General features: G+C 38.8%; 5 protein-coding genes across 5 annotated transcripts in view; 3 read left to right on the top strand and 2 right to left on the bottom strand.

Annotated features, from left to right (window-relative positions):
* Window positions 1-723: 723 nt before the first annotated feature.
* Window positions 724-3830, top strand: LOC140931520 (uncharacterized). Its single transcript, XM_073381328.1, has 3 exons — window positions 724-924; window positions 1990-2141; window positions 3007-3830. The coding sequence occupies exons 1-3, from the start codon at window positions 899-901 to the stop codon at window positions 3828-3830; spliced, it is 1002 nt and encodes a 333-aa protein (XP_073237429.1). The 5' UTR covers window positions 724-898.
* Window positions 3831-3925: 95 nt separating this feature from the next.
* LOC140930368 (E3 ubiquitin-protein ligase TRIM71-like) lies at window positions 3926-6599 on the bottom strand. The gene has a single exon (XM_073380051.1). It carries the CDS (start codon window positions 6530-6532, stop codon window positions 4493-4495), a length of 2040 nt encoding a protein of 679 aa, XP_073236152.1. The 5' UTR covers window positions 6533-6599; the 3' UTR covers window positions 3926-4492.
* A 3399-nt stretch (window positions 6600-9998) lies between these two features.
* On the top strand, window positions 9999-14414 carry LOC140931519 (uncharacterized). The gene is made up of 3 exons (XM_073381327.1): window positions 9999-10024; window positions 11074-11225; window positions 12619-14414. The coding sequence occupies exons 1-3, from the start codon at window positions 9999-10001 to the stop codon at window positions 14412-14414; spliced, it is 1974 nt and encodes a 657-aa protein (XP_073237428.1).
* Window positions 14104-20032, bottom strand: LOC140930367 (man(5)GlcNAc(2)-PP-dolichol translocation protein RFT1-like). The gene is made up of 3 exons (XM_073380050.1): window positions 18916-20032; window positions 16630-16861; window positions 14104-15140 (listed from the first exon to the last, which is right to left on the bottom strand). Exons 1-3 carry the CDS (start codon window positions 20030-20032, stop codon window positions 14849-14851), a joined length of 1641 nt encoding a protein of 546 aa, XP_073236151.1. The 3' UTR covers window positions 14104-14848.
* Window positions 20033-20281: 249 nt separating this feature from the next.
* The window catches only part of LOC140930366 (probable protein disulfide-isomerase A4), a 28665-nt gene continuing 21937 nt past the window's right edge, over window positions 20282-27009 (top strand). The window contains exons 1-10 of the mRNA XM_073380049.1: window positions 20282-20408; window positions 20536-20665; window positions 22422-22509; window positions 23297-23371; window positions 23512-23557; window positions 23974-24066; window positions 24859-24919; window positions 25476-25543; window positions 26440-26531; window positions 26708-26776. Coding sequence (XP_073236150.1) covers window positions 20361-20408; window positions 20536-20665; window positions 22422-22509; window positions 23297-23371; window positions 23512-23557; window positions 23974-24066; window positions 24859-24919; window positions 25476-25543; window positions 26440-26531; window positions 26708-26776 — 770 coding nt within the window. The 5' untranslated portion in view covers window positions 20282-20360. The remainder of the gene's footprint in view (window positions 20409-20535; window positions 20666-22421; window positions 22510-23296; window positions 23372-23511; window positions 23558-23973; window positions 24067-24858; window positions 24920-25475; window positions 25544-26439; window positions 26532-26707; window positions 26777-27009) is intronic.

The following is a 27009-nucleotide window of genomic DNA, read 5'->3' as shown; positions in this document are numbered from 1 at the left end:
CAAACTCTGAAGCAGTACTGTTTACACGAGTCCGATAACGTTTTTGCCAGTCAGCATTGGAATTGACCATTTTCACATAGACCACAATGCACCTTGTTTACCCCCCAAAACTTTGCATAACCATTGTTTTCGATTTTTCCTGGGACGACCGTAATATCCTGAAGAAATTGGAAACAGTGGTTCATTAAGTAAGGAAGCAAGGTGCATTATAGTCTATGTGAAAGTAGTGAATGTCTTTTTCCTGTCAAAAGCTCGTAACTAGGAGTTACTAGGCTCCAAGCTTTTACCGCGCAAACTGTATCAAGTGTTTAAAGGTGATGTCACAGGGGACGATTCGCGCAACGACGATTTTTAGCGCAAAAAAGGGTTCAAATGTTGGAACAATATTGCGACCATTCGAAACAATGTAACATAACCTTAAAGGAGTTCGCATAAAAGTAGAACCTTAACGGTCAAACTTGTGACCTACTTCTGATTTTTTTGATCAGGTAAAAAAACTTGCACACTTTTCCGTTCAAAAACTTGCACTGTTCCGCGAGCCAGTAAAACGAAAGGTGAACCGGGGAAAGATTTGTCTGATTAAAATTTGTCCGGACCAGCCCTTTATGTTGATTACTTAATGAAATTCAAAATCTTGAGTAAACAAAAAACTTTATTTACATTCCTTTCAGAAAATCATACGCAAAGTCGTTTTATCAAACATTCTCTGTGTTAGGAGTTTGTCTCCGTGATGGCGACGTTAAGATCTTCAAAGCTCACATTCCGTGATTGCAAAATCAGTGCACCTATGTTTTACCTGCGAACGGTTAGTAAAGATAGTTTAGAACACTCTTTGAATTCCAAATTCACCGTGAAAGAAATGTTCACGCTGGAAGTCTAGTTAAGAGATATTTTGAAGATGACAACTGCTGGCCACGAGGCGAGGTAAGGACAAGTACTTTGAAGGCGAAAACTATGTAGTAATTCTCTCGCTCTAATTCGAAGGGAGAAAGTTGCTCTTGGATTTATATGGAACCAGATCAATGCTTCATTCGTGCACAGCGTCATACCACCACTCGGATCTGTTGAAGTAATTTTGTCTTACATAATCCGCATATTTCTTTATCTTCGACCCAAATCTACTTTAACGCACCAGAACGAAAAAGCAAGGTAGTAAGTGTAAGGTTGCTGAAATTGAACCACTCTATCATGAATAGCGCCGTGGTGCTTAATTAAATTTCTGGAGCTAGAACAAGAGGCTAATTCGAAGGAGTTGGTTATTTCCTTATTAGCTTATTTAAACTTTGGTCTCAATTTGAAATTCTTTTTGTTGAAAAAGTGAATATTAACTATAAAATTTTACAGCAATAGCCCCGCAAAAATAATTGTATTACGGTAAATTACCGCCCGCGGGGCCGGGTGTCTATTTAATTTTAGGGGTCCAAGCGGGAGCGTTTAATAGGTAGAAGGCGTTTGTTCTCATAACTGTAACAAGCTCAACAAAACTAATATGCAGAATATCTACTCCAATTAATACATATAGGCCCTCTAGAGATCTATATCGCTCTTTCAAACCCCAACATCAATATCACAATCCACGCTCCGCAGGGTTATTGTTTTGCCACGATCGTTAGTCTAACCTTTCTTTGAACTTGGTATTTAACACGATGAAACACGTTAAGTCCTGACAATCAAGCAAGAAACTGAATGAATCGAGTGACTTTGCTCCTTTTTGCTAATTTCTAGTATTTTGGAGTAATTCTCACAGGGGCGCGTCTATTAGACAGGGGGCGTTTATTAGAGAGGGGCGTCTAATACAATTTTAACAGCGTAGACGGGGCGTTTATTCGGAAGTGGGTGTCTACAAGGTTATTTACGGTACAGAATTAAGAAAAAGGAAGGATTGCCTTATTTTATGGTTCCAAAGGAAATCTGCTGATCTAAGTTAGCTCCTCTATGGCGAGCCAGATACACTAAAATTTCCTTTTTTGTTTTGTTTTGAACAACAAGCAACGGAGGAGCGCTTGTATACCCAAGACAACGGAAACTTGTGAGGAGTTCAACATTTCGCCGAGAGTTTATCCCGTTTGTCGGCCTGATTCTAATTGTTTTGGCAATATTAGCCTACTACCTTGGAACAACTCAGTATATAACCATACGAGGTAAGCATCGAAATGTAAGTGCAAAAGTCAGTTCGTTTACTCAGTTTGGGTTTACTGAGGAGAGTCGCGAAATAATTATAGAAAGGAATGGGAATTAAAACCCAAGTGAGCGGCCACCTCTATTAAGCGGCTGCGGTCACCTTTTGGTCGAAGGAAAATACAGTCCAAGATAGACGGTGACGACGATTGTGGACCAGTAATTCTTCTCCAGTCGTGCCTCTTTTTTTTTTAAGTAATCTTTCTGCTAAAGATTATGCTAATTTATGACAAACCACTTGCTGGTACCCTGAGGGTTGCCGCTTAATGAAGGTTCAACTATGGTTAAATACCTGCGACGCGTTCTGTTGCACCTCATTTTAAATTCTGCTTTGCAGTAAAAGGAGGCTAGAGGTCTGTGAGCTTTCTTTCGCCTCGCAGTAGTCATATGTTTTCCCCGCGCTTTTTACCAGTTCAAAGATACGGCCTGTCTCGTTCCTTGGCGTCTCAAGTGTTTGGAAAACGGAAAACGCGACTACGAGTATTGCGCAATGGTCCATGGGCACGTTTAGCGTTGACACAAAGGACGCTGGAGCGAGAGTTTTTCTCTTCGTCTTTCCCATGATACCTAGCGCGGAAACGAAATCGCTCCAGTTGCTCTCGAATCTGGGTACGAGGCAGAGATAGTGCTAGGTTATTGGTTACATCGATGATTCCAAACACAAACCTATTAGTATCGCCCAACTATAGAAAGCCTCTGTGAACAAAAAAAACGTACAAAACGCTGTAATTTGAATAGGTTTCAAACCCGCAGTGAGACGCTAAAATTATCCTTATTTTTGAATATTTTGGTTACACATAATCAAAGGTTTTTTCTTCTTTTTAAAAGGAAATCTCGTCAACTTAAACGCAGACACAGTTATTCAATACTTCGGAAACAGCAAAAAGAGTAAGGAAACAGATGAGCGCACAGAGGAAGTCATCATAAATTCAAGCAACACCCAAGAGAAAGCACGACACAAAGACAAGAATGGAATAAAATTCACAAACTTAGAAAATATGGCTACTATAAAAAACGCTGAAAGATCGCAGGTAGAGAGAATTTTAAACGCGGTTTTAAGCACAAAGCAGCTAAAAGGAAATCTGTCGCAAAGAGGAGCGAATAGAAACGCAACCCATTTTACCTTACCAAAACAAGAACGGCCTTCAAAAAGCCAAAAGATGGCACTTTTCACTTCGAATACCAAAAAGCCACACAGTTCAAGAAAGTCACAACTTTCTGAGAAGATCCAAAATCAAGATTCAGAATCAAAAGTCTCGGATCAGATCACAGCATTCGGAAAAAAGGAGAAGTTTAATTTCGATAACTGGTATAAAGAGCGGACCACCGAGATATGCGGAACTGGTTGGCAAGAAAACTATCACAAACTTCATGAAGAAATATTGAGCAAGCGACGGGAAGAAAAATATTTGGTTTATTTATGTCCGGGAACACGGCAAGGTTGCTGTGGTTACGGAAATCGACTTCGGGCAGTGGTGTCTTTGTTTTATCTCTCAATTCTGACAGACAGGGCTTTTTTGATTGATTGGCGTGCGCCTGAACCAATAGAAAACCATTTGTTTCCACGAAACATCCAATGGAATTACTCGGAGCCCATTGATCTTTGCACAGGGCTGCCAACACGGAAACATTATCATGATCACGGGACATAGAAATGGTGGTCCATTCTCCGAGTACAGACGTAAAAATAGTGTCCTCAATTAGCGCTCGCGTGTTAAATACATTCACGCTTGAATGAAAGTAAATTGGTACTTTTAACTTCAACACATGACGGTCTCATTGACAACGATAAAATTTGAACAATAAAGCATTCTTTATTTTTGATTATCCTTTTTAAAATGCGTTTTCAACAAATCGTTATACGATTCGGTTAATATATGTGACCTGAAGAAGCTGTTGAGAACAAATGGTACTTGAGCCAAGGGCTCGGGACTAATATTTCAAAAAATGCACTAGCTAACAACTAGCAAATGCTGGAAAGAAAATAAAAAGATGTACAGCATAAAAAGCAATTTTGATACCAAACAATTTAACCACTTTCTTTAACTATTATCGGAAATTAAACGAGACTACAGTACATATGAAAAAGGGATATCAAAATATATTTACAAGTTGAATGTCATCAGTTCAGCTCTTATTACAGCTATTATTGCAGCCACGATTATATAACTTATTGTTACATTCACTGAAAAGACAAACAACAGTGGCAAATACCTCATGAGATCGTGTTGTTCGAAAAATTCCGGTTTTCTTTGTTCGAGGTAATCAATTCGAACCGCTTTTTAACAATTACAATACTACTGGTAAGGTCATATTATACCTTGTCAAAAATCTGGATTCGGTTGTTCTTCATGTCAGATACAACTATTCTTCCATCACTAAGATTTGCGATAGACCTTGGACCATTAAACTCTCCTATCTGACTACCGCTACTCCCAAACTTTGTAATGAGCGTTCCATTAAGTTCAAAAACCTGAACTCTGTGATTAATGTCATCACAGACCATTAACAAACCTTCTTTGTTAACTGACATGTAACAGGGCTGTTTGAACTCACCATCCTTGTTTCCCTGTTTTCCAAATTTAGAAATAAACGTTCCCTCCAGATCAAATATTTTAATGGAATTATCCCCCCAGTCTGAGACTATAAAATATTGACCGTGTTGGATACAGTGATAGGGACTGACAAAAGTACCTGCTCCACCAAATTTACGTAAATACTCCCCACTAGAAGAGAATATCTTGATAAATTTGTTACCGTTATCAGCTACAATAATATCACCGTTACCATTTATTGATAAACCTTCAGGGTTACTAAGCTGGTGATCAGGGCTTCCTTTTTCACCAAACGTTCTAAGAAAGTTACCACTCCTATCAAAGACTTGCACCCTTTGGTTATTGTTGTCTGCCACTACAACATTACCATGAGTATCGACAGCGATCCCAGTAGGGTACATAAATTCACCATTTTTTCTACCCTCTCTACCAAACGATCTTAAGTGGGTACCGTCACTACTAAACACTGAAACCCTGTGGTTCAGAAAGTCAGCCACAGCAATTTCATCCTGATCATTCACTGCCAACCCCCAGGGCCACAAAAGCATTCCAACAGACTTACCTTTTTGTCCAAATGACAGCACAGATCTGAAGCGCCTGGTTTGTACCAGAGCCTTAAAAGGGCTGTCACAAATATTTGTCGCTTTATTCCCAGCAATTACTTTATTGCTTTCTTTACCTATAGTTGCTTGTACTTTAGTTTCGCTAAAAGCAGTTTTTAAATTACCTATTCCTTCACTGCTCAACAAATTAATCAGTTTTTCACTTTTAGTAAAACTAAACCGAGGAATACATTCAGTGTCACGGTTTTGTTGGGTGTCCTGTTCCCGTAGGATTGAATCAAATGTTTCACTGAATCCCAGGATTTCAGTACTAAAGCTTCGTTCCAACAGAGTTTCAGTTTGTTCCATTGCTGATTCAATTACTTTCACTCGTTTTTCCACTTCGTCTTTTTTCTGTGAGAGAGATTCTAGTGATTTTTTCGCTTGATTATCGACTGCATCAAAAACATCTTGTTTCCTCGCTTCGATGATTGCAATAATTTGATCTACACAAGACTGCACTTGGCTTTTTACCTCGGTTACTTTCGATTGAACTGCGATGCGTTTTTGGTTGAATTGTTCGACTTCCTGTTGTGTTTCCCGTACTTTGTCTTTCAAAGATCGAATCATGGAGTTGATTTGTGTTTTGCGCTCATCAGTAGCTTCTTGCAAGGGCTTCTTACCATGACCTTCATGAAGCGTTACGGCACAAGTGTTGCAAATGGCGACTTTGCAGTTCTTGCAAAAGAACTTCAGCTCTTCTTTTTCATGGTGTTTCTTCTGACAAAATGCTGGTCGCTCTAATACAGCCTCGATGTCTTGATCTTGAAAATCTTTCAGTGCTAGCGTTCTGTGGTCTTTATTTTCTCGAATTATGTTATGTGCTACAACACATTCTTCACACCAGAAGGAACAACACTGGAAGCAATATAAGGTCTTGGCGCTCCGTTTCTCGCAGTTTCTGCATTTGACGTTGACCGTAGTACACTCTTTGATTGCCAAGACATCTAACAAACTATTTATTCGAAAATTGGTGGGCAGTTCGCTGGGATTTCCACTCCCAGAAATCTGAAACTGTCTCCTGCACTCAGGGCATACAATTTTGCCATGGACGCTACTCGTTCGTTGAATTCCGTTCAGGCAGTGAAGACAGAAACTGTGCAAACAAGGCAACTGCTTTGGATCAGTAAATGTACACATACACACAGAACAGGATACTTCATCATGAAGATTGTCCAGCAAGGTCTTTATATCCATGGAAAAGGTCGGAAACAAGGTTACTTTTTAAAAATTTTGGCCTACTTGGTCCTAGTTGTTGACGACTAAGGGAATGGTTTCGCGAATGAACAATAAGATTCTTGTCTTGTGACCCAGACTATACTCTGTATTACTAACCAATCAAATAGAGTTTCTTGACATGTTTTGACGGTTTGACGGAAGAATAAAAAACATCCTGTATTTCCGAGAATTGTTAATCAGCTCTTTGAAGCATGGATTATGGTGTTCAATCCCCACAAAAAATCTTCACGTTTCAACATTTAAAGTTAATAGTTCAACTTAAACTTAATCACTTGTTCTTGAAAATTGAGCGCGCAGCATTCTACTTTAATGCACCTATCAATGTAAACCCCGTGAGAGGGGGGAGTGCGGGCAAGGGGTGGGGATTTGACAAATTTTAAAATTTTTTGATCAAATTCCCCAGGGTGGGAAACGAAAGGTCATTCAAAAGTGTCAAAAACGCCCCCACCCAAGGGGAAAAAATCTAAACAAACAATACTAAAATACTATATAAAACGAATAAAAGAACATTTCAAAAGTACGTTCTTACTACTTTTATTTAAGGTTAACGTAAGCTCCGTTAAGTTACTCGCTGTAATTAAGTATTTTGTCTCTCCACCAGCATCTCTTATTTTGAACAACAAAATCACTCCAGGAAGATTGACCTTGCTATTATAATATTAATGAACTGATATAAAATGCTTTATGACATCTGCTCAACATGTCGGAACAGGTCGGATCAGTGACTCGTAAAAAATCCTCTGACTTTCATGGTGAAATTCGATTTCAATCGAGTTTTACAATCAGATGGGAACTTGAAGATAAAAACTTTCTCAAAATAGACATCGGATTATGTCGATTAAAACAAATGAAAACTTCATACCTTTCTCCAACAGCATGACTTTCAGAAAGCCTCGAGGGACAAACTAAGTAACCGCTTCTGAATTGATACCAGGCTTCTATCGGTCAAAGTCAAATGTCCCGACCCCGGGGGCGCTTCGCACGACAAAAGCCCGACAGGGGGGATAGTCTCAGGCATCAAATCCCCGCCCCTTGCCCGCACTCCCCTCCCCCCCCCCCCACCAGATTTACAATGATAGGTGCATAATATAGTACTGCAACATGGTAGAGGAGAGCGCGAAACGCGAGTGGCTGGTGATGAACCGCAACCAAATTTGCAATTTCAGTATTCAGTGCTCGACGTTATATATGTCTCATCATCTCTTTTTTTAGTTGGATGTTAAAAAGAAATATATTCGTATCAGACGCGATGGGTCGTGAATAATTGCCGTGCGATTAAAATTCTTGACCTCGTTGTGCGGACAACGTAATGCACCGATCAATGTAAACCCCGTGCGGGGAGGCGGGGGAGTGCGGGCAAGGGGTGGGGATTTGACAAATTTTAAAATTTTTTGATCAAATTCCCCAGGGTGGGAAACGAAAGGTCATTCAAAAGTGTCAAAAAAGCCCCCACCCCAGGGGAAAAATCTAAACAAACAATACTATAATACTATATAAAACGAATGAAAGAACATTTCAAAAGTACGTTCTTACTACTTTTATTTAAGGTTAACGTAAGCTCCGTTAAATTACTCGCTGTAATTAAGTATTTTCTCTCTCCACTAGAATCTCTTATTTTGAACAGCATAATCACTCCAGGAAGATTGACCGTGCTATTATATTAATGAAACGTAAAATGTTTTATAACATCGGCTCAACATGTCGGAACAGGTCGGATCAAAGACCTGTAAAAAATCCTCTGACTTTCATGGTAGAATTCGATTTCAGTCGAGGTTTACAATCAGATAGGAACTTGAAGATAAAAACTTTCTCAAAATAGACATTATCTGTTTAGATGACAGTGTAAAGTATCGGATTATGGCGATTAAAACAAATGAAAACTTTATAACTTTCTCCAACAGCGTGACTTTCAGAAAGCCTCGAGGGACGGACTTGGTTACCGCTTCTGAATTGATACCAGGCTTCTATCGGTCAAAGTCAAATGTCCCGACCCCGGGGTCGCTTCGCACGATCAAAAGCCCGACACGGGGATAGTCTCAGGCATCAAATCCCCGCCCCTTGCCCGCACTCCCCCCCCCACGGGATTTACATTGATAGGTGCATAAAATGTCCGCCAAAATGTATCATATATCAAAGGCTGACGTAACAGGCCAGCCACTGGGGTTATTGCCAGTCTTCGGTCCCATAATCCTTACACAAAATGGCGGACCTTCTGAGCGTTGTGGTAGCCATAAATGACGTCATAACTCGCATCGAGCGGTTAGCCAGCCGCTTCAATTCAAATTTTATTTCTATTGTATTTGTTGCTTAGACTTAAAAATCCTTTGCACGAACTTATAATCTATATCGTCTCATTTTAACAGCCCCTTAGGCCATTTTGGTCGAATCGCTTTATTTATCACCCCGTTTAGACGGGTCCGGACAAATTTTGGAACAGAGATCTTTTTACCCATGCAAACAGTTTACACGGAACCGTGCAAACTCTGAAACTCTGTTTACACGAGTCCGATAACGTTTTTGCCAGTCCGCATTGGAATTGACCATTTTCACATAGACCACAATGCACCTTGTTCACCCCCGAAAACTTTGCATAACCATTGTTTTCGATTTCTCTTGGGACGATTTTAATATCATGAAGAAATTGGAAACAATGGTTCATTAATTAAGGAAGCAAGGTGCATTATGGTCTATGTGAAAGTAGTGAAAGTCTTTTTCCTATCAAAAGCTCGTAACTAGGAGTTACTAGGCTCCAGGCTTTTACCACGCAAACTGTATCAAGTGTTTAAAGGTGATGTTACAGGGGACGATTCGCGCAACGACGATTTTTAGCGCAAAAAGGGTTCCAATGTTGGAACAATATTGCGACCATTCGAAACAATGTAACAACAATTTTGTAACACTGTGTTGCTCCAAAAATCGTCGTTGCGAATTGGCCTTGTAGCATCACTTTAAAAGAGTTTGCGTAAAAGTGGAACCGTACCGGTCAAACTTGTGACCTACTTCTGATTTTTTTGATCAGGTAAAAAAACTTGCACACTTTTCCGTTCAAAAACTTTCACAGTTCCGCGGGCCAGTAAAACGAAAAGTGAACCGGAGCAAGGTTGTGTCCCATTGAAAATTTGTCCATTGTTCATGTTCCTTACTAAATGAAATTCAAAATCTCGAGTAAACAAAAATCTTTATTTACATTCCTTCAGAAACTCATATGTAAAGTCGCTTTATCAAACATTCTCTGTGTTAGGAGTTTGTCTACGTGATGGCAACGTTAAGAACTTCAAAGCTCACATTCCGTGATTGCAAAATCAGTGCACCTATGTTTTACCTGCGAACGGTTAGCAAAGATAGTTTAGAAAACTCTTTGAATTCCAAATTCACCGTGAAAGAAATGTTCACGCTGGAAGTCTAGTAAAGAGATATTTTGAAGATGACAACTGCTGCCCACGAGGCGAGGTAAGGACAAGTACTTTGAAGGCGAAAACTATGTAGTAATTCTCTCGCTCTAAAAGTTACTCTTGGATTTACATGGAACCAGATCAATGCTTCATTCGTACACAGCATCATACCACGACTCGGATCTGTTGAAGTAATTTTGTCTTACATAATCCGCATATTTCTTTATCTTCGACCAAAATTTACTTTAACGCACCAGAACGAAAAAGCAAGTTAGTAAGTGTAAGGTTGCTGAAATTGAACCACTCTATCATGAATAGCGCCGTGGTGCTTAATTAAATTTCTGGAGCTAGAACAAGACGCTAATTCGAAGGGGTTGGTTCTTTCCTTATTAGCTTATTTAAACTTTGGTCTCAATTTGAAATTCTTTTTGTTTAAAAAGTGAATATTAACTATAAAATGTTATGGCAATAGCCCCGCAAAAATAATTGTATTACGGTAAATTACCGCCCGCGGGGTGTCTATTTAATTTTAGGGGTCCAAGCGGGGACGTTTGATGGATAGGAGGCATTTGCTCTCATAACTGTAACAAGCTCAACAAAACTAATATGCAGAATATCCACTCCAATTAATACGTCTAGGCCCTCTAGAGATCTATACCGCTCTTTCAAACCCCAACATCGATATCACAATCCACGCTCCGCAAGGTTATTGTTTTGCCATCGTTAGTCTCACCGTTCTTTGAACATGGTATTTAACACGATGAAACACGTTAAGTCCTGACAATCAAGCAAGAAACTGAATGAATCGAGTGACTTTGCTCCTTTTTGCTAATTTCTAGTATTTTGGAGTAATTCTCATGGGGGCGCGTCTATTAGACAGGGGGCGTTTATTAGAGAGGGGCGTCTAATACAATTTTAACAGCGTAGAAGGGGCGTTTATTTGGAAGTGGGCGTCCATAAGGTTATTTACGGTACAGCATTAAGAAAAAGGAAGGATTACCTTAGATTATATATTTCCAAAGGAAGTCTGCTGATCAAAGCTAGCTCCTCTATTGCGAACCAGGTGCACTAAAATTCCTTTTTTTTTATTTTGTTTCGAAAAACTAGCAACGGAGGAGCGCTTGTATACCCAAGCCATCGAAAACTTGTCAGGAATTCAACATTTCGCCGAGAGTTTATCCCATTTGTCGGCCTGGTTCTAATTGTTTTGGCAATATTAGCCTACTACCTTGGAACAACTCAGTATATAACCATACGAGGTAAGCATCGAAATGTGAGTGCAAAAAAAAAACACAGTTCGTTTACTCAGTTTTGGTTTACTGGGAAAAGTCCCGAAATAATTATAGAAAAGAATGGGAAATTGCGGCTGCGGCCACCCCACCTTTTAGTCGTCCCAACGAGAGTTCTCTCTTAGTTTGACCTTATTTTAAGAATATGATGAAGAAAAATACAGCCCAAGATAGAAGGTGACAATCGATTGTGGATCAGTAATTCTTCTCCCGTCGTGCGGTTTTTTTTCTTAAGTTATGTTTCTGCTAAAGATTATGCTAATTTACGACAGACCACTTGCTGGTACCCTGAGGGTGGCCGCTTAATGGACGTTCAACTGTAGTTAAACACCTGCAACGTTACATATGAAACTTGAAAACAATGCCAGTGAATAATGAGGACGCTCACTTGTAAACACAAAATCTGGGGGAAAAATTGGTCATATTTGAGGCCCTATTTACAAGCCTTCCTTGTTTTCAATGTTCTTGAAACTTGCAGGGTATATTTATTGACGATTGATCTCGGGATTGTCAAATTTGTAAAAAAAATTTATTGAGTGTTTTTTTAAAAATGCGAAATTTGTAGGCATGGACCAAATTACGTGCAAAACCTGTAACAAAAGCAGCTGAATGCAAGTTAATAAAATTCTTCTTACTCGCGATCGCCCAGAACAATTCCCCTCTTTTTTTGTACACAGTTTTCAATGGAATCAAACTACTATGAGATGAAGCCGCGTGTCTAAAGCCTATCATTTTCTTAAAAAATTACTTAATTGTGTGGATAGCATGCTATTTCACTGTTTTTATGATGCTTAAAACTTTGCTTCAAAATATCTCGAAAACGCTCTCACAGAATTTGTTCAAACTTTGCCATAATTGAGGCAATTATGGCAGGTACAAACTCCCTTAAGCGATTTCTTAAAAAAACTCCTGGTACGGAGAAACACTAAGATAAATAAAAAACGTAATGGCGTCGTTACGTAGCCATGGCGACTCCGATTGCAATAAAACCCAAATCATAAGAAATTTTCATCTTTATATAATACAGTTATGGTAACTTTTTTTCCACATCTTAATTCATGGCGACGTAGTTAATGCTCAAACTTGGGAGGTCCCCCCCCCCCCCCCCAGAAAAATCCCTTCGAGCCACCTTAAGGCTGGGTACGAGGCTGAGATACTGCTAGGTTATTGGTTACATCGATGATGCCAAACACAAACCTATTAGTATTGCCCAACTATAGCCAGCCTATGTGAACAACAACAACAAAAAAACGTCCAAAACGCTGTAATTGTATAGGTTTCAAACCCGCAGTGAGATGCAAGAATTATCCTTATTTTTGAATATTTTGGTTACACATCAACGTTTTTTTGTTCTTTTCAAAAGGAAATCTCGTCAACTTAAACGCAGACACAGTTATTCAATACTTCGGAAACGGCAAAAAGAGTAAGGAAATAGATGAGCGCACAGAAGGTGTCATCATAAATTCAAGCAACACCCAAGAGAAAGCACGACACAAAGACAAGAATGGAATAAAATTCACAAACCTAGAAGATATGTCTACTATAAAAAACGCTGAAAGATCGCAGGTAGATAGAATTTTAAAGGCGGTTTTAAGAACAAAGCTGCTAAACGGAAATCTGTCGCAAAGAGGAGCGAATAGAAACGCAACTCATTTTACCGTACCAAAACAAAAACAGCCCTCTAAAAGCCAAAAGATGGCACTTTTTACTTCGAATACCAAAAAGCCACACAGTTCAAGAAGGCCACAACTTTCTGAGCTCCAAAATCAAGAATCAGAATCAAAAGTCTCGGATCAGATCACGGCATTCGGAAAAAAGGAGAAGTTTAATTTCGATAACTGGTATAAAGAGCGCACCACCGAGATATGCGGAACTGGTTGGCAAGAAAACTATCGCAAACTCCATGAAGAAATATTGAGCAAGCAACGGGAAGAAAAATATTTGGTTTATTTATGTCCGGGAACGCGGCAAGGTTGCTGTGGTTACGGAAATCGACTTCGGGCAGTGGTGTCTTTGTTTTATCTCTCAATTCTGACAGACAGGGCTTTTTTGATTGATTGGCGTGCGCCTGAACCAATAGAAAACCATTTGCTGCCACGAAACATCCAATGGAATTTCTCGGAGCCCATTGATCTTTGCACAGGGCTGTCAATACGGAAACATTATTGGGGAACAACGAAGACCGATATTAGAGAAGCAGAAGGTTGGATTATTCAAGATAGCAGTCATTTTAAAAAATGGCTGACTTCAACAGACTTGGCAAATTACTTCAACTGGCCAGTCGAGGAAATAACTACCATCTGGTACTTCGCAGAAGGAGGAATCACTTTAAATCCTTACTTACTAAAACGAGCAAAAGAATTGAGAGTGAAGCCGTTGATTTCTAACACCCCGAAGTATAATCTCATAGGATGTGCTTTTGATTTTTTGTTCTCGAAATCGGACGCAGTCTCGAACAAACTTGACGAGATGAGAAGACAGCTTAAATTTGATGCAGGGCCAATTATTGGAATACACATTCGAACAGGCGACGATCAATTTGATTATTACGCGTCAGATAACGAGCGAACTGGGAACTCCAAAAACATTTCTCAACTCTCAAAATTCTTTGATTGCGCGCGAAAGATAGAAAGCCAAATCTTTGGAAATGGGACATTCGAAGCATCAAAAGTACGATGGTTTGTTTCAACGGACAACGCTTTTGTGAGGAAATATGTCCAGAAAAGTTACCGTCGAAAAGTTATCACTTCTAATCTAACGATCCAACACTTGGACATTCTCCACAACACTACCGTATTAAACTTCACGGCAGAATGTAACTATACGGACAGTTCTAATACTACAATGGTTTGTTACAACGTTGAAATATTTAATGTCACAGCCTACTGTGAAAACCGCACAAAATATTGGCTGGAAGCTGAAAGCAACTCTACTGCAAATGAAACAGGTCTCTATACTGACGGAATCATAGCGATGCTAGTTGATCATTTTCTATTAGCAGAGAGTGATCTTCTAATATTGTGCGACAGCAGTTTTGGCTCCACAGCAGTTGGTTTGAGCATGCGCAACACGTATAGTTATACTTTGGCTGATCGGGGTTGTGTTGAACTGGCAGCAGCTCAGAAAAACGGGAGGTTGAGGTATTTCGGACGGAGATAACATCATAGGGTAGCGAAGCGAGCCGAGAGGTAGTCTGGGGAGGGGTACGAGTGGGGGAGGCTTTGTTGCCCTTTTCCCCTCCCGATTTCACCACTTGGCTTGCTTTGCTCACCGGTTTTTGTTTCTGCTGTTTCACCACAATTTTTGCCTTTTCTCCCCCACGGTGGAGCTTGGTCCCAGGCAATTTTTGAAGCAGGTGGGAGATGAATATATCTCACCTTGCTCTATGTCAGTCATGTAAGATAATCTAAGAAAGTCTTTAATATCGGGATTCCATACTGTGGAGTCTGGGTTTCTTGTCATTAGAGCTTGGATTCCAGATTTCAATGGTTAGTGACATTCATTAATTTGAACACCAAAAACCGGAAAAAAAAATGTTGGAAATAAATAAAATTTTAGCCTCACAGACATTGACTGGCCATTACAAAGTCTACCTAATCATCCTTCTTCTTTTTCTGTAGTCCTAACCAGTGTTCTAGCATGAAATTTACTAGAGTTTTCTCTTTGATGTAAACTAGAATTGCAACAGTCAACAGACAAATCCCACCAACACCGATATGTAAAATACGATAATACCATCCGTGATCACAACACAGCCTTGTCTCTGATGTAGCAGTAATTACCCATGACACGGCAAAAGCCAAAAGGACCAAGGGGGATGGAACAAGACCTTGCAAAGGTTTCAGATGAGGCGTTGACTTGAAATAGTGATGGATGAAGATCAGGCTACGATAGAACAAAATAATTCTTTCAGTTGAAATGCACATGTATCTGTTTTAGGTAAAATCTGTTCTCGAGTTAAACCAGCAAAGAGGGGCTGTCACACGAAAAAGGCTACTGCATGATGGCTTGTAGAAACCCAATTGAAATTCTAATTGAGCATTTTAACATGTACCTATGCCAGACTCGTAGATAAAATGGTGAATCTGTCTGTAAACTACTCTCCTTCACAGCCGTCTTTAGGGTTGTCACGCAATGCTCCTCTTGAGTGATGACCCTAAAAACATCTGCGAAGGAGACTATCTGTAAACTGGACCAGATGGAATACTGGAATACGGTCAGCAACCCTTTCCCACTGAAATTTTCATTTTCACACTTATACAGCATATGTTATATATAATAATGTTACGTGATTCTTCACGAGGAAACCAATTGAGAGTGGTAGCAAGAAATACATGTATGGAAAAAAAAAGCATATTAATAGTAACCTTAGGTGCCCCCTGCCCTGTCTTCAAATCCTGATGTATCTTTTGCTTGGGCTAAAAACATGCTACTGACCACCCTAGCAGTAGAACCTCCTTTTGTCTTCTTGATCGAAGCGATCATTTTACCTTTCTGGAAAACTGCCCACCTACCCCTCCCCTAAGCCGACATTAACACTTACCTCTCACTTAGGACAAAATGTTGGCTTGGTGGAGGGGTAGATGGGCACTGGAGTTTCCCAGAAACATATAATGATTTGATCAAAGAGGAAAAAAGGAGTTTCCGTCTGAATTACTTCAAGCTTTTGAAGTCACAGCAGTTTCAACTTTTGTCAAACTGGTTTTTCGAGTGCAAGCAGCTGCTTACTGATAAATAAAACTGATAGTCGTAACTGGGCATGTTGTACTCAGTGCACAGCTATCATGCCTGCTTTCAAAATTACATCCTAGCAACACGCAGTGCATTCTTCATAAAGATATTGCTTTTCACACAGAGTCTTTCACTTGAGCACACCAAAATCAAGCAAGCAAAATAAGGCTCTGCTACCCGGTGGGAGTACTCAACAAATGTTTATATGGGAAGGCTCTACCCAAGTCCAACCCCTTGCCCTTTAATAAACCATTTTTCATGAAAGAGGTAACCCTTTAGTATATCTTCTTTTGACAAATGATACCCCTTCCACATACCTTGTTTAGAACTTTGCATCCCTTTTAACTGCTGTAAATGCACTGACCTTTAATAGGAATCAATCACCAAAATAGAACGTTTTCTTGGCTTTATAATGCCATAGAACTCATCAGTTTGCCCTTTTGGGCCTTTCACAGACCCAAATGACAAATTTCCCTACCCTTTTATATACATACTTCAACTATTGAAATCCCTACCCTTTCATATGCTCGAAGCCTGAAAAAGATACCCCTTTTGGGTGGAGAACTCCCCGTATAGGCCACCATAGGGTGTAACCCCCCCCCCCCCCTTCCCAGACTCAGCTACCAGCAAGGTTGCCACTGACCTGTGATAAATTCGAAGAAGCATGTTCAAACAGTTGGCAATAACAAAGCCAACACTTCCAAGGAAAGTAAGATACCAAGATGCTGCTAAAAAGATAACTGAGAATACCATCATCTTGTAGTTATAAGCATCAACATCCTCCTTGCTCATGGCAGCAAACATGAAGCACTCTGTCATACCATTCACTGCTATGATCAGCACATACAAGCAATACATCTGGAGCAGTGAGGGACCTTCAAAATAGAGATTATTAGTTGCACTTTATTTAATATTCATTGAAAATATTTCTCTGTTTCTGATTGGCTAAAAGCACATGTATGATTATTCATCATGACCAGCTTCTATTGACCAAATTTGGAAGAATTTTGTCATATTGAACCTATGACATCAAAAGTGCAGCCAAACATGCAGATTATTGAAGATAACCAAGAAAACGTGGGGATGAGGTTGGGTTGTTTTGGTGATGAGAAAAGAATGGCTGAACAGCCGGCAAAACATTTTACTTGTTTCATGGTGAAATATTGTCTAAAATCATGGCAAGAACAGCATGAAGAAAACTTGATGGACAATATCTGCTATTTGGAGTATATTTGAAGACCTGAACAGACCTTTATCTCCTAAATTTCCCAATAAAGATGCACTATCGATGTAAACTTAACATTGACTGAAGTAAGCAAGTTTTAGCTTGTTTTCAAACTTGGCATTAGTTTGAATGAATAATAAAGTATGTATTGAATTTGACTTTTGTAGGATATGAAGAATTATGCAGATCTTGGAGGGTGTTGCAGGGTTGTCACTAAGATTTCAAGTTGCCGGGTAAACACAACAAGTAGGCGGGGAATCAAATGGCTAGGGATTTCTTTTGGTTCTATTTTCTTCTATTTCCCAATAAAAGTAGCCGGGGACCACTCTCTTAGTAGCCGGGGAAAATCCCCGGCCCCCGACTCTTAATGACAACCCTGTTGTTGTCCCTCCTCGATCTGCAGAATTCTTCATATCCTACTCAGCCTCATTCAATAATTGCTAAATATGTTGCATCCACTTGAGGATAATTTTAGGTGATATAAAGAGGTGGGTATATTACAGGAAAAAATTTGATTTCAGGTTAAATTTTTTTAACCTTGGTTGATTCTCAATTTCTTTTGTCTCCTAGCCCCAACTATTCATGAATTAGGGCCAGGAAATAAAGGAAATTGAGAATAAACCAAGGTTAAATCAAAGTTAACCTGAAATCAAATTTGACCCGTAAGGGACTGTTCGTTATTTATGGCTAAGGGGGGGTCGGTGATTTTCAAGCAATTCAGGCATATGAAAAATTTACCCCTCCCCAGAAGTGGGTATTTTAAAAAATTACCCCCCCGTTTATGTGACAGGCCCAAAATGTAACCCCCCTACCCCCACCCCCCTCCCCTCAGGACGTGACGTGCCTCCGATTGCGAAATTGCGTACAACACGTGTTCTGGCCGGTTGCCGATAAACCAAAATCCATTGCAAGGTCATTTGTGATCGTACAGTATGGAAGCTCTAAATAAGGAAAGCAAATTTGCAGCGCCGGTGTTAACGTGGGCCCTGAAAAGATCAGATTTAAGAGAGAAGTCAACGGTAGGAAAGTTTGTAAGGAGTTCATTGTAAGGATTGAACCACGAGGATGTACTCCTGAAACTGGAGACAGTTTTGCTATTATTAAATATCAGATTGCATGTAAAGGGATTTAATAAGTTAATATATATTGGAACCTTTAAATAACGCTACTCCATGTCATGTTTTCTTGGCTTTTCAAACTATAAAGACCAGGCGCTTTGTGTTAAAATAGAATTCTCGATACAGAGTTCAACTTTTTAAATATGTTTGCAAAACGGCTACACAAGTGTTGAAACAACAGTTTCTAAAAGCTTACCCCTCCCCCCTTATTTGTACTTTAGAAAAACACCCCCCCTTTTTCAGTGACTTTGGAAATTTTACCCCCCCACTCTAAACACCGGCCCCCCCTTAGGCATAAATAACGAACAGTCCCTAACAGGTATGCTGTTAGTAAACTCCATTCTCAGGTGAGATGAAATCAAACATTGACTGAAGCAGCTGTATGGTGCATCTTAATATGCTAGCATCCAATCTCACCTCTCTGGTTCCTCTGCAATTTGGCCACTGGTTGCAAATGAGGAAAGTTGGCACAATTTATTCATTATCACTTCTTTAAAATAATTTGTTTATTTTTACAGAAAAAAAGAAATTATTTGTTTTTTTTCTACAGGATAAAAGAAATTGTGAAATTAAAAAAGTAAACTACCTTCTCCACTGCTGAGGGTTGACCCACCATAGATGTCTAACAACAGAAAAGAATAACCATAGCCAAATACCAAAAACGTCATCCCAACCAGAACAACAAACTTTAGTACAACTTCCAGTATTTCAGAGGCCATTTTTGCTGACTTTTCGGCTTGCTGATCAGCATAATTTCCACGAACCAAGGTATGCGCAAAAAATGTGTAATAACTTTCCTCAATGGGCATGAAAACACATCTGGCAACTAACGAGCCCAGGTTGTTAATAACATCATAGATACCCTGCTGAGAAAACGTTAACACTCTGAACAGAGTCATGATATACCGTTCCCCCTCGGTCAAGATTTTCTTTAGGAAGGATTGTTTAAAAAAGCTCCACGTAAGATGCACCATACCCCAACTTACGACACTCAAACCAGGAATTCTTCTGGGGAAAAAGTCACGGACCGATTTCAGAGGGAAGCCATCCATGGCGGTTTCCTTTTCTTTGGGGACGTTTTGAATGTAGTACAAAAAGTATACATAATACAGAATCATGGATAATATTGAGAAAGCCATTTGTGCCAGGCAAAATGAAACAATTCCGAGATCTGGAAAGAGCACTACAAGAGCTAGAGTAATCACACATCTGGCAAAGTTTGCGATGCCTTCTATGATGACTTTGAGGCGTAAAAACACAAAGGCTTGGGCCAACACCCACAGTTGTTCGGATAAAAGTTCGATTGAGCCGCTTGCAGCGAAAGCGAGAACAGCCAACGGATAGTTTGGAATCTTTTGTGGATCGGGTACTTCTAGGTGAAGCAGCCAAACGTAGCCAAGGACGGAAGATAAAATTACACCGAGAGGGAAAACACACCAAAGAAGATTGATCACTTGAACCCAATTCTTGTCCTGCGTCTTGCTAAGGCAAGCTTTTCGGAAAGCTTCTCTGGCAACGAACACGATAGTTTGGTTGAGAAGCATTAATCGCACGTTCACAATTCCGATCATATCTTTCGTGGTGAAACGAAGAAGAACACCGTTCATTACGAAGGTAAGGATTCTAAAAGTAACCTGCAGAACGACATTATACGAGGCGGAACGAACTGTACTTCCAACTAAACCCTCCTTCTCGTCCGCCATTTTGTCAACTTAGTTCCCCATACATATCAAATCCGCTTATTGGTCAATCTCGCTTAAATCAGCCAATCAGTGGTCTTTTTATATTCCGATTATTTTTCGGAAGTCCGCTGAACTTTTGCTCATGGTCTCTTTGATTCTTCATTAATAAAAGAGCAATTTTAATTGGTTTATAATAGCTTCTTTTGTTCTAAATAACCAATAAAAACGTCCGTTTCTATTGCACTAGCCGTCTGGGTCACACGTGGCAAAACATAGATTTTTGTATTTTCAGAAATTTGTACTCGCAGTGATCTATATAGTAAACACGGAACTTTTCTGTGTCATAAATATGGCGAAGGAGAAGCCGTGGTTAAACAGCCTGCTCTTTCTTACATTTGTAAGTATCTTTTCGGTATCCGCTTTTACTCGGAAAGGAAACAATATATTTTTTTTTTATTAACTAGTGCATGTAACGCGTTGATTGCTCTTTTCCATGACTCAAATTCCTTTTTTTTTTCTTACAGTTTATCGGACTATCCTTACAAGCCAAGAAGAAATATGATAGGAGCTCCATAATTCAAGTCAACGACATAAAACCGTTCAAAAAATTACAAAGAACCCACACGAATTTACTGGTTTTGTTTGCGCAGAGTGGTAGGTCACCGTTCATATGCAAAACAGTGATTGGATTTTAATAAATTTTCGATGCAACTTGACCCCTTTTCTTTTAGCTTTTGTATAATTGGACTTCTCCTGTTTCGAAGTTTTATGGAGCACTTTTGTTTCCTTTCATTTCCTTGTTTTCGCTGGATAAGGTGATATTGATTTAGCTGGCTTTCAGAAGTCATTTATATTTGCACATTATTATTTGAACCCGGCTGGATGATAAAATGCGTTCAAGTCGATATCTACAAGATTTTTGATATTTGATTTATTATCAGATTATTCAAGAAAGGAGCCTTTATAAAAAAACAAGTTAATCTTCATTAAGATCTTAAATCCTTATTATTACGCATGAACATTTTAATTATGGTTCTTATCCAGTTAAGAAAGGGAATGGCATAGGTACTATATTCATTTTGATTGTTAATTACATCAAATAAATCATATTGCTGGTTTGCACGTGACGTTACGGCGGCTATGTTGGTGGTCAAGAACAAAAGCATTTCTCTCCTCTGGGAACTAAACTCTATTTTCATGTAAATTCTTTGAGAAAAAAATGTAATTGTTTTGACCCCCAACATGGCCACCCTGTCATGTGGTTGCACACCAAGAATATGTAAACTGTACTGAAATAGATGCAAATATGTGGCTGTGATCCCTCTTGTTTTACCTGATCAGCCGGGGCTGAGTTTTCAGGTTAGTCAACCTGAAAATAATTTATTATTATTGTCTCATTCAAATTTCAATATTTCCACATATTCACCAATTTTTATGTTATTTCATTTTTTTTGTTTGACAAGCAAGTTTATCTCAATTTAATTAATTTTAAACTAAATACATATTATGTTTTTCAATAATGATTACTGGACTGACAAACTCAAAAAAGCATTAACACCTGGGCCGAGTTGTTCAAAGCTGGGTTAAGATAACCCAGGGTTAGTGAGAGATTTGAATTCAGATTTGAAAGATTAAAAAGCATTTCAGTTTTAATTCTTTTTGTCTACAAGTCGATGATTTGAAGCTCTAAAAATAACAGAGAAAATTATCCGAGAAAATACTTTTGAACATAAGAAAAAGGAAACCGAGGTTAAATTTAACCTCGTGTTAAGCGCTAATCGGCCTTTGAACAACTGGGCCCTGGTAAGTATTTATGGAATGTTGATTGTATACTGACAAATACTGGCCAAAGACATGGAAGTTAAGGACTCACAAAACAGACAACAAAAACCACCGCCCAGAGAAGTTATAGGCGATTTACAAAAAAGTGTTCTGTGTCTTTATGCATGCAAGAGTTAACTCTAAATTTAAGACAAGTGAACTGAAAAATGTAGAGAAACTGGTGAAGCAAAAAAGTTAATGAAAGTTGAAGGCAATTGCCTAATGTATATCTTACAGGTCAAAATCACATTCAGGTTAAAATTCTTTAACCTAGGGATGATTCTTAATTTTCTTTGTCTCCTAGCCCTAATTTATGATTGAATAATATTTTATTAGGGCTAGGAGACAAAGGAAATAGAAAAACACCCTAGGTTAAAAATTTTAACCTGAATATAATTTTGACCTTATAACATATATCTTCATCTTCTAAGGGTAACTTAATTGCGAAATTAACCAATCAAAGTGCACATAAGTTATTATTGGGCATGAGATTACAGTACATCTGTAATATTACTTTTATGCAGTGAATTATTCTTATAAGAACTGCCTGGTAGAAATGATTCAATAATTTAAACAATATTTATTTCAGAGCGTGATGCTTTAAAAAAGTTTGATGTTCTAGCGGAAGTTGCCGAAGAAATGAAGGGTAAAGGAACAATAGCACATGTAAATTGTGGGTAAGTTGTACATATGAGTTGTTGCATTAAGGGTGTAGCCTGAGAAGACAGCCTGACATTTCTCAACATAGCCTGAGTGCAAGCTCTCCGGGGCTTTGGCAGTGGGGTGGAAAAAGGAAGGACAGCTTGCAACTACGTCTCTGGAATTTGAATTGTGCGTCCAATTCCCCTGTTGCTCCCCAGTGACTGAGCTGTCAGATTTCTGCCAATCTGCACAAAGCAGAAACAAGCGCGAATGCGCACACTGAAAAACACAAGAAAGATCATCACTAATGTCATAACTCCAATCAGCATTTCGCATCGACTCGATGCAGATATTCAAATTCCTGAAACATAGTTGCAGGCTCTCCTTCTTTTTCCCTCCCAGTTGTAAAGCGCCCCAGAGAGCTTGCTCGCAGGCTATTCTCAATACCACTACTGGTTTCACTGCCACATGACATCTGAGGAATGTTAGTGCAGATATTTCATACTGATGACATATCACTACCCAGAACTTGGGCCCTGTTAGGATAAAATTCTTACAAGTGACAAAACCTTGAAACAGCGACTTAAGACTTGTTAAAATGGCAACAAATGACATAACAATGACAGGGACATGGCCTTCTCTTCAAAATGCAAAATAACCGTATTTGAAATTCAGTCTGTAGGGAGATTCTTCAGTCTTAATCTACTCAGTCCTAAACCATTTCTGACGTACAAATCCTTCAGCCAAATCATATGTTGACTTGTTACCATTCCAATAACCCATATTAAATAAGAAGAAATAGAGAAATTCATCTTTTCTTAGGGAAAGCAAAGATGCCAAAAAGTTGTGCAAGAAGCTTAAAGTTCCACCACAACCAGTCGTGTTAAAACATTACAAGTAAGTGCAAATCTAGTTATGCCATAATTTCCTTTTTTCTCAGTCTGTTCATACAAGTGTCTGTAACAGTTTCATTTTGCCAGTTTGTCTCTCTAGCCTGTCAGTTAGTTCAGCACACTGTACTTTTTTTTCTTTTTCAGAGATGGGAACTTCAATAAAGATTATGATAGGAAATTTGCAGTAAAGGTGATTTTTCTTGGTATCATGTTGTTTTTTTTAAGACATAACTTAAGTGGAAAAATTAATGAGTAATGTTATTGCGACATTGTGATGTATCTGTTACCGATCAAATTTGATTTCAGGTTAAACCTTTCAAACTTAGGTTGATTCTCAATATTTTTGTTTTATAGCCGTAGCTTTATAGGCGAAAAAGATAATCAACCTAGTTTAAATCAAAATTAACCTGAAATCAAATTTGATTTGCAACATACATGCAACAAACATCAATATCAATAAATAAAGAAAATGGTGGATGTCGAAGTTGTTAAGTATAATTAGAGATTTGAGTTTTGAATAATTGAAAATCGCTAGATGGTGTTCCTGTGTGCTTGATTTTATGTAAATTTGCTAATAAATAAAATAATAATTATTATTTGTTTCAGTCAATGATAAATTTTTTAAATGATCCCCTGGGTGAGATGCCGTGGGAAGAGGAAGATGGAACAGAGGATGTACGGCATGTCAACACTAACATGGTTGGTAAATCAATATTATTTGTCTGTGCTCTAAGGAAAATTAAAGAGAACCCATGTCAGTGCTCTAAACCAGTAGAATGTTATGATTTGTCTGAAAAAACTAACATTTTCTAGTTGGCCGAGAGCAAGAGTTGAGCCGGTCAGGGGCCACTGGGTTTCTGCTAAAGCACAGCCCTGTAAATGTGGCCTTGTGATTGATGTCTTAGGCTTAAGTCTGGTTACTTCTTATACCATAAATCCTCTATTAATCCCCCCGGGGTCTTAATAGAGATGGGGGGCTTATTTGATTCAGAAAAGATGATGGTGTTTGTTCAAGAACAAGAGGGTTGGAGGTCATGCAGCCAAGGATAAGAATCAAAATGAATGTGAACTTCCAGTTGGTAAATAAACCATCCTGGATCAGTCCACATGATGTTTTACAGTTGTGATTGATTAATACAGTCTCATTTATTTGTGAAGAATAATAAGGGGAGGGTAGAGGAGGGGCCGGGCTCATTAATTTTCTTCGCCTGAAAAGGGGGTTGCTTATTAGAGGGGGGAGGCTTAATAGAGGATTTACAGTAGTCACTTTCCCTTAATTTGGAGAAAACTGCCCAGCTTTAAAAAGCAGAGAAAAATCATAGGGTGTAGTTTACAGTTAAAGGCCCTTCTTAAGTTTAACTTTGCTTCTGTGATGTAAACTTATTTTTCTAACTATATCAAGAAAACAAAACTTCCGTGCACTAATTTGTTGTTGTTGTATAATGATAAGGAAAATAAACCTTGATATTATAGTCTGTGTACTTTCAACAGGACTTTGAAAAGCTGACAAGAAAAGAGAAGAGACCTGTAATGGTTATGTTTTATGCCCCATGTAAGTAAAACTTTGAAGGATACAAATTAATCAATAAGTAGTGTTTTCCTTTCTTTCTGTGTGCTTCCAACACCAGTCATTTTAAGCAGTACCATGGCACCTAAGTACATTGTACTCAATTGCCTGTGCACTTCATTTGAATGGAGAACAGCCAGCAAGTCTCTGAGCCTATAGCCACCATCCCATATAGTATAATACATGCATCTCTCTCAGCAAATGTTTACCTTTCTGCCAAAGATACATTGTAAAACTCTACACAGACCTTTCTCCACAATACTGACATCTCTGTAACAACTGAGGCTGATTTTTTGTATCTGCGAGTATTTGATTCACAAAGTAAATAGGGACCATCTTGAACAGAAACTATTTCATTAATTGTGAAAGTACATGATACATGTAGGTTCCCAGGTTTTGATTTGCAAAAGCACCCAGCATTTCTCAGCATTTAACCAGCTCTACATAAAGTCAAATTAATGCATTGTCCAGTTGTAGTAATTTTTAAAAAACTGCAGTTTCAGAATCTTTTAAATATTAATATTATTTTTAAAATCTATAGGGTGTGGCTACTGTAAGAAGCTGAAACCAGAATATGCTTTGGCAGCAACTGAACTGAAAGGAGAAGCAGTATGTTTTTAAAATAATTATATTTCAATATTGCCTTCTTGATCTTAAATGAGTGGAAAATTACTATAAGGCTTGCCAGGGGTACCTCTATATACAGGATGTGTGGGTATTTGCCTCTGTGAAGGGTATGGTTTTCAAGCAATTTAGTGCGGGATAGGTTAAAGAAATCAGCGAGTTTGGGTCCAGAATGGAGTAACATTTTCCTGGAAACTGATCAGTTGATTAAAGGTTATAGTCTACACTAGAGACACCAGGAACTGACACTCAAAAAATAAAATACACTGTAAAATTGGCAAATCTAAATTTACTCATAACGCAGTTTAATTGCAAAGAAAACGTTGACTTCAGTTATTGCTGCAAAATAGCGACTCCAGGATAGGGGAAGATTTTGAGAGTTAGTATAGGGTGGCAAAATTCAGCCAAACCAGGCCTGGTATAGGCTAATGGTTCTGGGGTCCCAGTGGCACATCCCCAACCAAACATTCCTAAAGTTCCTCCGCCAGGAAGGATTGATCTCAACAGGAGTTGACAGGGCTGACATCAAGAGGCAGGGGCCGGGGATTTCCCCTGGCTACTAAGAACATGGCCCCCTGTTACGTTCATAGGAAAATAGAACAAAAGTAGAACCAAAAGAAATTCCTAGCTGTCTGATTCCCCGCCTACTTGTTGTATTTACCTGCCTACCTGAAAACTTAGTGACAGCCCTGAGTTGAGCTCAGTCCTACTACTCAAGCTTAGCTGGTACTGAATCAGTTGGGCTAACTAGTTAGTAGTCAAGTTTGGAGTTACAAAACAATGACCCACCTCAGGGTCTTTCATGGTTACATTTAGATAATTCAAGCAAGTTTTTGCTCCAGTAGAGTTTCTTTAACAAAATTCTTGTCTGCGTCTTGTAGATTATGGCAGGGATGGATGTGGACACATATGAAGGATATACTGTAAGGGAGAAATACAACATCACTGGTTTTCCAACTCTTATTTATTTTGAGTAAGGCAACTTGCTATTTTAAAGTCATTTTTCAGATAAACTGATTAAACTCTGACTGTTGGAAAAGAAAATTCTCCAGTGTAATCAATATTTTTAAAGCAATGTTTATAGTATGCAATCTCATTTGGTATTGTGTGTGTTTCAATATTCTAAATGCACATTAATTTTGTCTTAAGAAATGGTGAAGAAAAGTACCGTTATGGGGGAAAACATGATAAAGACTCTCTTGTGGAGTGGATGAGAAAGTAAGTTTGATATTTTTCCTGTGAACATTTAGTAGGTACCTGTGTTGCAGTGGCTTCATACAGAATAGGATTCTTTATCTCACTGATTACCGTAGTTTGTATGTGTAAAGTTTATGCATTAGAAACAGAGCAAATCACTACCAGTTAGCCAGACTGTTTAATTCCTAAATTAAGACTGTTCACCTACCAGAGAAAATGATTACCAAATCAGATGGGAAATTGGCAGCCCCCAC

The sequence above is a fragment of the Porites lutea genome, chromosome 3 (assembly GCF_958299795.1).
Source record: "Porites lutea chromosome 3, jaPorLute2.1, whole genome shotgun sequence".
Taxonomy (NCBI): domain Eukaryota; kingdom Metazoa; phylum Cnidaria; class Anthozoa; order Scleractinia; family Poritidae; genus Porites; species Porites lutea.
The sequence above is the reverse complement of the archived record's forward strand: the minus strand, read 5'-3'. Positions and strand labels throughout refer to the sequence as shown.